The sequence below is a fragment of the Excalfactoria chinensis genome, chromosome 1 (genome assembly GCF_039878825.1).
Source record: "Excalfactoria chinensis isolate bCotChi1 chromosome 1, bCotChi1.hap2, whole genome shotgun sequence".
Classification (NCBI taxonomy): domain Eukaryota; kingdom Metazoa; phylum Chordata; class Aves; order Galliformes; family Phasianidae; genus Excalfactoria; species Excalfactoria chinensis.
In genome coordinates this window covers 105,535,483-105,547,607 of record NC_092825.1, presented here as the reverse complement: position 1 = coordinate 105,547,607, position 12,125 = coordinate 105,535,483, and the positions used below count along the sequence as shown (strand labels likewise).

The window sequence follows — 12,125 nt, the reverse complement described above, 5'->3', positions numbered from 1 at the left end:
AAAACAGATTACCTTTGGAAAGAGCCCAAACTTCTACTTCTGTAGTTTCCCTCACTCTAGAGGTCTGTTGGAAAACAAAAGGTCATTTCAACCAGCATACTAATGCCAGCATCCTTCCCAACAAGTTGGCTCCTAGAGATCTGAAAAGAAAATGGGGTCTTGCCAATAAAAAAAGCAGCCAAGCCTGTGCTGGCTGCTGACAGATGAAGTCCTCATATCAGCTCCAGCTTTGGCAATGGTATGTTTCAGTGACTTATGACAGTATTTTGGAATGCCACCATGCTAGGAGAGCAAGGTTATCCTGACAGTTTACCATGCAGACCAGCCATGTCAACTGTCTTCCACCATCAACTTTCCCCTCACAGCGTGACTTCCTTCCACAGTGTGAAGAAGCAGAAGACTTGTCTTTGGGGATGATGCTAGAGGCACATTTAGCAAAACAGTGTGGATGTACTCATCAATTCTACCACAGCAGGACTAATTGTTGACAATCATAGGAAACTGCTTTGAGAACACACTTCTTTTTCATAACAATTGAATGGGAAAGATACTTCAAAACATATGACAGAATATTTTTTATCTATTGCTGTCAGCTTAAGCACATGAGCATTTTCCTTAACCCTTGACCAGACACCAACTATCATCCAACAAATATTTTGCCAGTCACTGCAAGTCTTTTCATAAGAATATAATGAATCTCAATGTTAATTTCCTCAGAATGAACACAGAACATTGTTCTGTGAAAGTGCAACACTCATGTAGAATAGTATCAAGCAGTATCAAGAAAGAAGGAAAGAATTTAGGAACCTTATTGGCATCTATAGAACAGCTGCAGTTGTACTACTTGGAAACAGTGAAAATTTTGGGAACTTTTAACTACGAGCTCAGACTTGAATCAAAGCATCAGTTGCAAGGATGCATCTACAAGGGTACACATTTAGATATGCATGCATATAGTAATTTCTATGAGTTCTTCTCTACCAGCATACTTATTTTTCTTCAAGAAACTCAGAGGATGCATACTTGAACTTGTCTGTTTACAGCAACAAGCATCTTACCTTGACATGATGTATCAGCTGCTCGACTTCATTCACTTTATATGTCTCTATTCCTAACTCTTTAGATAACCGCAGAAGGCGATTCTGCGTTGGCCCCACATAGGCTCCTCCAAGGTCCACATATTTAACTTGTTTATTCTAGTATATCACACACACATAAAAAAAAAAAAAAAAAAAAGATTATAAAAAAGAGATGTGACTTTTGCAAACACCACACAGATTAAAAGAGAAATCTAGATGAATTATTCAAGCATTCTAGTGAAGATCCCTCTCCCCACAGGAAACTCTATTTCTCTTGGTTAAGTTTAGGAGTGGCAACTATTAAGAATCTCATATGTGGATTTCAGAAGCATCTTAAGGCTGTAAGGGAGCAGGCCTCACAACAAGCATGAAAACAAAGACCTTAATATAGAAGATGGAGTCAGAGAGGTCTGCACAGTTCTTATTTGGTTGGGCATCTCACCAGAAACTAGCTCAATACAGAGTATAAAAGGGAACAGCACAGGTAAGGTTTTTTGATGAGCAGAGTACATGGGGTACTCCTGGGTCAAGACAGAGCATGTGGTAACGGAGTGAACAACACTGGTCTCCAGCCACCTTTGCCATTCCTGTAATCTGTATCATTCTTCACAGTGTTTGTTAAAAGTTCAACTCAAAGATTTTCATCACGCAATTAGCCTTTTTGGGTATTTTTAAATAGAGATTTCTCCTGAGTCACTCTATAGGAAATAACTTTAAAACTTAGGTAATCATTTGCTCCTTCCCAGAGGAAAAGATGAATGATTCCAGTGCCTGCAGATAACATGGAAACATTCTGCCCCCATCATTCCACCAGTCTTTTCCTACTCTTGTTTGTGTGGTACCGGGAAACTTCCCTTCTGCTACCTCTCTGGCAATTTTGTCACAAGGGTGTCCTCTAGCAGGTAAGTTAAATAAGTACGAACATATGCATAAATACATTTATTCATAATATTTATATAGTGTGTGCACAATGTGCATACATATATATCATACATATGCATTAATTGTCAATTTCACATTATACACATGTATAATATAAACTAAGTATGCACATATATTGTATAAGTGGGTTTGGAGACAATTACCTTTACAGTGAAGGTTCTTCCACCAACCCTGTCATTGGCTTCTAGCAACACAACATTCAAGCCTGACTCAGTCAATAGTTTGGCAGCTGAGAGACCTGAAAGATAAGAAAAAGAAACAAAGTAAAAAATGCACTAGAAACTAGCTTCATTCCTTAAAATTTTTCTTTGTATATTTTTTTCTTCATTTTGCTTTTCTTAAAGCTGAGACACCAAGAGAGGGAGCAATGGGAATACAGGAGAGAACATCTCATTTTAGTTCTGATGCCACAAATCCTCACAAATGCAGAGAAAATATCAGTCAGGCCCTCCAGCAAGTGTATCAAGCCACTATGGGAATTAAGGGAACTACAAAGCGTGTACAAGACAAAGGAAATGCAACTTGCAACGTCTCCACTTTTTAGGATCACCACTACCTTACAGTTCAGTGTGAATAAACTGAGATTTGTATAATCTGAGGTTCTTATTTTGGTCACATGTGGCTGAATTTCCAGTGTAATAGCAAGCAACATATTTTGATGGGCAGTGTGGTCTTCTTGCATGATAGGATGTGCTAAATTATGCTGAGCACACAGTAGGCTAGAAACCACACTTACACAGTATAATTTCCTTACCCATTCTGGCTCCCTGTCCTGTCACCACTGGAAGGCAATCAGTTTCCTCCTGATGTCTTAGTACATGCAGTTTTTGAGAAGGAGGAGGGAAATGAAGAGTCAAATGAGATTGTCCTAAGTATAAGTTAGCCGTGGAAAAAATGCCAAAAGCACTGGCAGGAAAAACAGATGGCCAAAGCTAGCATGGCAAGACTGAATGAAATGACAATGATGAAAACACTTTATACAGCAGTCCTAGGTAGAAAGAGTATCAATGAGAGCATTACAGAACATCCTGATGGCAAACTATTTGCCTGGGACTAGAAGATCCAGTTCTTGCTCCCAGTAGAGAAGCAGCTGAGCAATGTTGGTTAAATAAATTAAGCTATTCATTTCCCAATGTCTAAAAAGAGACAATGTACACCTATTTTTAAAGGACTTGGGCGTTTTCTGGAAAATAAATAAATAAATGAATAAAGTAGGAGGTGTTTTCATTAAAAGATCATATTGTCTTGCTTTTACTTCCAGCTTCACGAACTTAAGATAAATTAAGTTTTCACATAAGTGCTGATGAGTAGAGAAAACCATCAGTAATACTCGTATTTCCATACTTCCCTATCAAGAAAACTAGATTATAAAAACATCCAGCTGGCTCAGCAGCCTTGACTACTCTCACAAATATTTAAGGAAGCCAAGGAGAACAGAATACAGAAAACAGTCGTGGTGCATAAACATGGCCCAAATCTCCAAGCAACTTTCAAGAACAGATCGGTTCTAGGAGGACAAATAGACAAAAAAAAATCCCTAAACAAACACAGTTTACCATGGAAAGAGGAAAAAAAAATAAAATAAAAAAAAATGTTGCTCTTGAGCAAAGACAAATATTTGATCAGCTGGGACAAGTTCAATAGTATTTATTAATAATTTACAGATGAATATATGACCTCAAGGCTGTTATCAGAGAAGATTTCTGCTGGCTTATCATGCTAACAGGTATTGACTTATCAATTAATACTACTCAGTGACCAACACTGATTAAGCAATATGAGATCTGACTTTCTTAATGAAAATCTAATGAATAAACATCTCAGTCCAGCTGGGAAAATAGCAATCTTATTCCCAGGAGCTGAACAGACAGAGAAGCCGCTGAAGAGATGGCTCCCTAGACTCAAGTGGAAGGCAGCTGGTTTCACAGGGCTCAGCACAGACACCATCATGTCATTTGCCTACGCACATCTCAGCCACATTACCACTCTCATCTCTCAGCTAGCCACTGTTTACTCCCTATTATTTATCTGGGGGCAGATGTCACTTTCCTTTCCCATATGTCCACAAATGTACATTCTGAGGATGGATCAGTCTTTCCTTATGCATAAATAAAAAATAAATATCAGTGTCAGGGTGTCAGGCTGGAATAGGCTGCTCAGGGAGGTGGTAGAATCACCACCCCTGGAGGTGCTCAAGAAACATTTAGATGTTGTGCTAAGGGACATGGCTTAGGGGGAAAATATTGGTGGTTGGCAGATGGTAGGATTGGATGTATCTTGGAGGTCTTTTCCAACCTTGGTGATTTTAAGATTCTACAAAGGAGAAAGACCAAGCAGAGCCTCCTTCTGCACTGATATTGCACCATCCATGCCAATTTCCAGTGGATCAGATCTCTGTAAGGACAGGGATGTGTCCTTGGGGCTTGACTCCACAGTGAAAGTTGCAGGCTACAGGCCCCATCTCACCACTTACTCCTTATCAGTATCTAATAGTCCACCTCCCTCTCTCTCATACATACCAGCTCCAGAATGGTCCACAGTTTTGCTGGAGAAATGATGCAAAGGTGGGAAACATAGCCACCCTCCAACTCCTCTGCTTCAGTACTAACAGAAATCTAACACTGGGGAAGAACTCCTGGGATTGTTTAGTCTAGATAAGACTTATCTCTAGTATTACCTGAAAGGAAGTTGCAGTAATGTAGGGCATGGCCTCTTCTCCCATTTAACAGTGACAGGATGAGAAGTAATGGCCTTAAGTTGCATCAGGAGAGGTTCGAGGTTGGATACTAGGAAAAACTTCTCAGAATGATCGGTGAAGCACTGGCACAGGCTGCCCAGGGAGGTGGTGGAGTCACTTACACTGGAGGTGTTCAAGAATCGTGTGGATATGGCACTGAGGGACATGGTTAATGGGGATGAGTTGATGGTTGGACTAGGTGATCATAGTGGTCTGTTTCAACTGTGATGATTCCATGATTCTAAGAAGTGAAGGCAGAAGCTTAAGATCCAGATGGCACTGCTGAGAACCAGATCAGGTCTTGCAGCACACACAGGACAGGATAAGGCAAGACTGCTGTTGCAAATGTGTTCTTGGTATCTCACATATTTGACACCATATCACTGCCATAGTACAGCCACAACACCCCTCGCCATTCTTTCCCTGGAGCTGGATCTCAGACCCCAGAAAGGAGCAATACTGCAGTAACAGTCAGAGGACTGGATGATGCAGAGTTAGAGCTCTTTGCCACAGTGATACAAGGACATATAGGGTGCCAAAACAGCAGCAAATAGATACTGATACTAACACAAGTATCGGGCATGAGGCTGGGGTGTGCTCTCAGAATTAAAGAATTGGGAAACTCTTACAAATTACAGTCTTTTTTCTGGCTAAGAGACAGAGGCTGATCAAGAGGCTTCTCTGTGATTAACATTCCACAAAGCATTCCATAAAGCATGCACAGACTGGCTGAGAGGTTTAACCCCTTGCATTTCAGAACTGTTTCCAGCTCACCTATTCATCCTGCACCCACCACTAGGCAAGAGACAGATTTTTACTTTACCCCTGTTGCTCAAAAAGGAGGCAACCAACCATATTCAAACATAAAGCACATCTGAAAGTGTGGCTAGGGCTGCTGTTACTCCCATTTCTTAAACAATGTTTCTTCATACAGCAACATCTCAACCTTCTCTCTGGGGATATTTCTACCAAAACTGATATAAACTGCAATATTCAATATTTGAATATACGAATTGCAATCTGAGACACTTTAACCACTTCACTGGGGACAGGAATTTAGGACAGCAACCATTGTAAGACAGCTTACAGAAGTACAACAGAATATATATATATACATGCATACTTATGCATATACAGATGGCAAAGCAGCCCCACCTGCAGTTCCACTCAGTGAACTGATACACAATTAGTGCAAACAACAAAGAAGCAGAGATGCTAGGTATTATCTGAAGCCTTAGACTGAAAACACCATTGTGCTTAGATTATGGTAAAGCAGGCAAGCCTTTATCAGTTACCATGGCAACCCGTTATCTAAATGCAACCCCTTGGAGATGCTGGTAGGAGATTGCCTTCCAGGGGATGCTATAATGTAAGTTCAAGCCACAGAAATCGTTTTTCCATCAGGCAGCACTTTGCATGCACACAGATCTTACTCGTACATAATAATCAGAAGAACTATTTAACATTACTTCCAACTTCTTTCTTCCCTGTTTGATATCTATGTGCCTACTAAGTATCCTAATGCACCATTTGATGAAAGGACTTCATCACCAGTTCATGTCCTAACCTTCAAAATTTCCTTATATTAAGCGAACAATCAATGTGTGTTTATTTTTTAATGGTAACCTTGAATTTCTGTGCTAGGGCACAATCCATATTCACATTTGGACTGATTAGTGTGACAAGTCATATTTTTCTAGGCATTATGAACTACAGTGAAGCCTTAGAGTCAAAGAAACCTATCTGTTCAAAAGAATTTCTAAGCACAATTTTTGAAAACTGATCTCAATTTTGTAACACCAGATTGAATCCAGAGGAGGGCCACTAAGATGATCAGAGGGCTGGAGCACCTCCCCTATGAAGAAAGGGGAGGGATTGTTTAGCTTGGAGAAGAGAAGGCTCCAGCAAGACCTCACTGTGGCCTTCCAATACTTGAACAGAGCATATAAAAAGGAGGGGGAAGGGCTGTTTGTGAGGGTGGACAGTAATAGGACAAGGGGAAATGGTTTTGAACTGAGACATGGGAGGTTTATAACCACTGAAGGGCCTGGAGCATCTCCCCTATGAAGAAAGGCTAAACAAACTGGGTCTGTTTAGCCTTGAGAAAAGATGTCTGAGAGGGGATCTAATCCAGGTTTATAAATATCTGAGGTGTGGGGGCCACAGTGGTGAGGACAGACTCTTTTCAGTGGTACGTGGAGACAGGACAAGGGTAAATGGACATAAGCCAGAACATAGGAAGTTGCACACAAATGTGAACAAGAACTTCTTTACAGTGAGGGTGATGGCACACTGGAACAGGCTCCCCAGGGGGGGTTGTGGAGATATTGGAAATATTCAAGTACTCTGGAAATATTCAAGTCCTGCTTGGATGCCTACCTGTGCGACATGGTGTAGGGAACCTGCTTTGGCAGGGGGGTTGGACTCAATGATCTCTAGAGGTCCCTTCCAACCCCTAAAATTCTGTGATTCTGTGATTTAGGTTAGATATTAGGAAGAAGTCTTTCACTCAGAGGGTGGTGACACACTGGAATAGGTTGCCTGAGGAGGCTGTGGATGCCCCATCCCTGGAAGCATACAAGGCCAGGCTGGATGTGGCTCTAGACAGCCTGGTCTGATCACACATAGCAGGGGAGGTTGAAACTAGTTGATGATTATGGTCCTTTTCAACCCAGGCCATTCTATGATTCAATGATTCTGTCTGGAAACAGCAAATTTACTGAATACTTTCAACTGAAGTACTTCTTACTGAATATTTTTTGCTAAATATTTTTAACCTTATTATTTCCAAAAAATGTCACCAGAAACAATGAAATTGGAAACTGTGCCTCTGAAACTTCTCCAAAGGGCATTTCTGTGTTTGTATTTGTATATGAATATTTGTATCCATTTAGGATACTTCTGTCATACTCTGGATACCTAGACCAATGCACATCAGCAATCCCATCAGCAGGATGTTCTCTCTCCTTCAGGCTACATCCAATTCCATTGCAGTGTACAGGGAATAAGGTGGTTAACTTGGAGGGAGAGGCTGTAAATAATGTCTGTTTTTTAAGATATTCCTGCAGGTCCTGTTGTACCTTCTTTAAATTGCATGTTGTTTTAGCATGTCCCCCACATTTACTATATCTTAAGAACAAAACATCTCTTTTCTCTCATATATGTGGCTATAAAAATTATCCATAAAGTCTTAACTTTTATCAAGGGTTGAGGGGACAAAAAAACCCCACAACTACCTTTAAAGCAATGGTATTTGTATGGTATTCATCTAATAGTTTTCAAGTTAGCTATCAGAAATTTGTTTATTTTAGAATCTTATAATTTCTCTCTCCAAGGAAAATTTTGTTTTGAACAGGCTGCTATCACATTTGTACTCCTATTGTCATGAAATTCGCTAATACTTTTCCTCTGTGGCAGGTAGGTTGGAACCCGATGATCCTTTGGGTCCATGTCATCCCAAGCCATTCTATATGATTCTCTCTTTAGTTACTTGTTTGTTTTGGCAGCAAAGGTATATTTCCGACATGCTGGGCAGGGGAGTTGTAACATCTGTAGTATGCACCACACACATAGAACTGCATACAAATGTTGGTTGTATAGGCAGGCTACAATCTCCAGAAATATTTAAGAGAGCTGTGGACATGGCAATAAGGAACATGGTTTAGTGACGGGACTACGATTTTATGACCTTTGGAATAGGCAAGCAGCCAACCAGAGGGGCCAGGAACACAATTTATTTTAATGAAAGCAACAAGTCTCACATAATTACAAATCCTGAAGTAGCCAGAGTAGCAGTGATAGGAGGTGAGGAAATATCAAATTCTGCCAGGGGAGGTTTAGATTGGACATCAGGAAGAACTTCTTCATAGGTACAGTGGTGAGGAACTGGAACAGGCTGCTCATAAAGATGGTGGTGCCCCTGTCCCTGGAAGTGTTCAAGAAATGTGTAGATGTGCCACTGAGGAACATGGTTTAGTGGTGGGTTTGGTGCTGGGTCAGGTTGATGGTCAGACTTGATCTTATGGGTCTTTTCCAATTGGAACTGAATTGTATCCAGTAAAGCCAAATACACCCATCTGTCAAAATATACTGCAGAAGACATTTCAAGAACCTCTCTGCTCACAGCTAACATAATCACTATGTATGGCTGAGAGCATTAGGAAGAAACAAAGGTGAATCTGCCCTAAGCAGTTGAGGAAAATCTACGGGGAAGCAGAGGAACACTCCTTCAACCATGAAAACCCTCTATGAAAGTTCCAAGCATCTAAAAATTAGTTCAGTTAAAGGAAAAAATTACATTTGCTGCTGTTTTGACCTAATTATTCTGAAATTCAAATAAAAAGTCTCCATGCTTATACTCAGGGCTCAGCTCTCTGACCTCCTTTCCAGAGCTGTCAGAAAAAAAACCAACCCTGTAAGTTCAATGTCAGGAACACAACACAGCATATCACCGCAATGCTGAAGCAAAAGAAGGAATGGGGAGCAAATCCAGAGGAAAGACATTTTCCTACCTGTAGCTGAGCAGCCATTTGGTACCTGTTAGTTTTCTCCTTGAAATCTTTCATGGTTTCTTTACTGCATTATTATATTAGAAACAGCAATTTAATAGCACTGTTTGTGTTTGTGTTGACCTCTCTAATGAACAAAATCTGATTACCGCTCTGCTGCTGAGAGATTGAACCTGGCGTTGGTCACCTCTACCTCTGTCACTCATGATCATAACTAAGTTAAAATATTTTAATTGAAACAATGGCTTGAGACAATAATGCCTACAAGGCATTGTAAGTAAGGACTAAAGGAAAAAAAAAAAAAAAAAAAAGGCAAAAGAAAACAGTAGTCTGGGGCCTGGGTGGTGGTACAGCCATTTTTTGCACCTTCCTTCTCAATACAAAATAGTCAAGCAATTTTTGCTCTCATGAATAATGCTTTTCCTTTGTAAACTCAAAAGACATGCTCAGAATTGCAATGGGAGCCCTACAGCACAGACAGCTATAACTACACAGCTTGAAACTCAGCTCACATCAGACTGTCCAAGTGCTTGCAAAACCAGTGGCATGCATAAGAAAAGAATACTGAGTTTTCCTTCTTCACTGCACCCTTAGTCCTTTGCAATATAAGGTTTGCAGCATGCAGATGGCTCAAGGACCTCTAGATGACAAAAAAGCCAAAAAGGGATGAAATGCAAAGGACTACATGGACAGTGAGATACTGCAACCCGACAGTAACTTTTATTAACTCAGATCTTCACTTAGTTCTGTATGTTTTTAAATGTGAATATACTCCTTTAACCTCTAAAATTTTTAGTCACATCTACAAAAGTACTTTAGATATTTTACTCAATGTCATGGAAGAAAAGGACAAAATCACAGTTCAGAACCTCATCACAGCGTACAGCTGTGTCTGAAAATTGTTGTCTTGGTCATTCTCAATATCTTACCTCCATTCACTGAACAACACAGTGAAAGGTATCAAAGCAACACGCAGTTTCAGCATGAGGGGAAACACTCTCTCTTTCTAAGCTGTATTACTGTGCAGTGATGAATGCCACCTACAGTGTCTGAGCATTTAAAAAAGCAACAGTTTCTAAAATCCTAATGAACAATTAACATGTCATCATTCTGCCTGTCTAAAACATGCATTTATTTAAAATACTGGTACATAGAGCATAACATTTCTGCCTAGGATACAGTACTTCATGAGTAAATATAATTTATTCTTGTTAACATTTCACTGTTGAGCCTAGGCAGTGAGTTTTTCCATCCTGTGAGCTGGCTCCATAACCTTGTCACTGAGGTCAAGATGAACATCCCAGTGAGTTACTGCAACTTTACAAGAGCATCGGTTCTACTCCCAGCCCTCAACCTCATGTGACCTTTCCTTCCTGGCAATGTTTCTAGATGATTCATTTGTAGCGCAGGGAGGTGTATTTATTAAGCAGTCTAAATTTGTGCAAGGCTTCACACCTTGGAAGCAATACTGAGTCTGACTAGCAATGAGTGAGACAAACAAACTGGTAGCACCTTAGCTCAAATCCTGTTATATGTAGAATGAAGACGGCTTATTGCGTTTGTGTGGAAAACCACTTCCTTCCACACAGTTCTGCTTCAGCTTAGGTCCTGAAACCACAGCTGTCCAGTCCTTGATCAGGCCTTCTCTTTAGTTTTTATTGCACTTTTCCACTTAAGGTTTCCAATGAAACTTCAGACTGATAAAACTGGGAACTCCAGCATTTTAAAAGATGAATACTTCCAGCATCAGTAGTTTACTGTGTGCTTTGTTTATTTTAAGAAATGCTACTATCTTAGACATGGAGTGATAGATCTATTCAATGCCCAGCTCACACTTGGATCTCATGCTTAAAAGAGTCAGAAGTTATTTTGTACGCTCCAGTGAGGTGCATATATATGTGTGTATACACACACACATTTATATATATACATATAAAATATATGTATACATTCCCTAGAGGAAAGCTGGGGAGGGACTTTTTATAAGGGCAGGTAGTGGCAGGATGAGGGGGGATGGCTTTAAACTGGCAGAGGGTAGATTTAGACTAGGTATTAGGAAGAAGTTCTTTACTGTGATGGTGGCAAGACAATGGAACAGGTTGCCCAGTGAGGCTGTGGATGCCCCCTCCCTGGAAGCACTCAAGGCCTGGAAGGATGGGGCTTTGAGCAACCTGGTCTAGAAGGAGGTGTCCCTGCCTATAGCAGGGGCTAGACCTAGATGGTCTCAAAGGTCCCCTTCAATCCCAACCATTCTGTGAACATGCTGAAGAGTTAACATTAATTGTGTTTCTATTAGTATTATCTGTACTGCAACATTATCTGACAGTTTCAATTCTAGGGCCACCTTCATCTTAGATAATCCCTTCTCTGCTAGTTTACAATTTATACTGCCTTAAAACACAGCAAGCAGAGGAAAGAACCAAAGAAGTCAGAGATAACTGAAAGACAAGGTAGCACTACATCAAACATATCATAGCATTAGAACTAACAGAGCTTAGCACATTAACCCGGGCATGACTCAGCCCCTTCCTGGCTGAGGCACTATAAGGGTAGCTTACTAAAAGCATCCTTTTAGGCATTACTGTTACATAGATATACAAAAGTAAATAAAATGCCAGCCAGATTTACTCTTGAAATGAGTTTTTCCTTCTACACTGTAATGTGGGGAGGGGAAAAAAAAAAAAAAAAAAAAAAAAAAAAAAAAAAAAAAAACAACTCAATTAAGTTGGGAAAATTTTGCAAAATTATGCAGCACTTGCCTTAGAAGAGAAAAGCTCATCTGTTTTACTAAACCTTGCATGTTCTTAATGATATAATTATTACTTGTTTATTTGTAAGCCTACTGAGGAGAAAAGTACA

The 12,125-nt window shown here is 40.2% G+C and overlaps 1 protein-coding gene across 1 annotated transcript in view; it reads right to left on the bottom strand.

Annotated features, from left to right (window-relative positions):
* MAOB (monoamine oxidase B) overlaps nucleotides 1-12,125 on the bottom strand; it is a 48,641-nt gene that overhangs the window by 27,586 nt on the left and 8,930 nt on the right. Inside the window, exons 2-3 of the mRNA XM_072345110.1 lie at nucleotides 2,165-2,259; nucleotides 1,059-1,196 (exon numbers count right to left, since the gene is read on the bottom strand). Coding sequence (XP_072201211.1) covers nucleotides 1,059-1,196; nucleotides 2,165-2,259 — 233 coding nt within the window. The remainder of the gene's footprint in view (nucleotides 1-1,058; nucleotides 1,197-2,164; nucleotides 2,260-12,125) is intronic.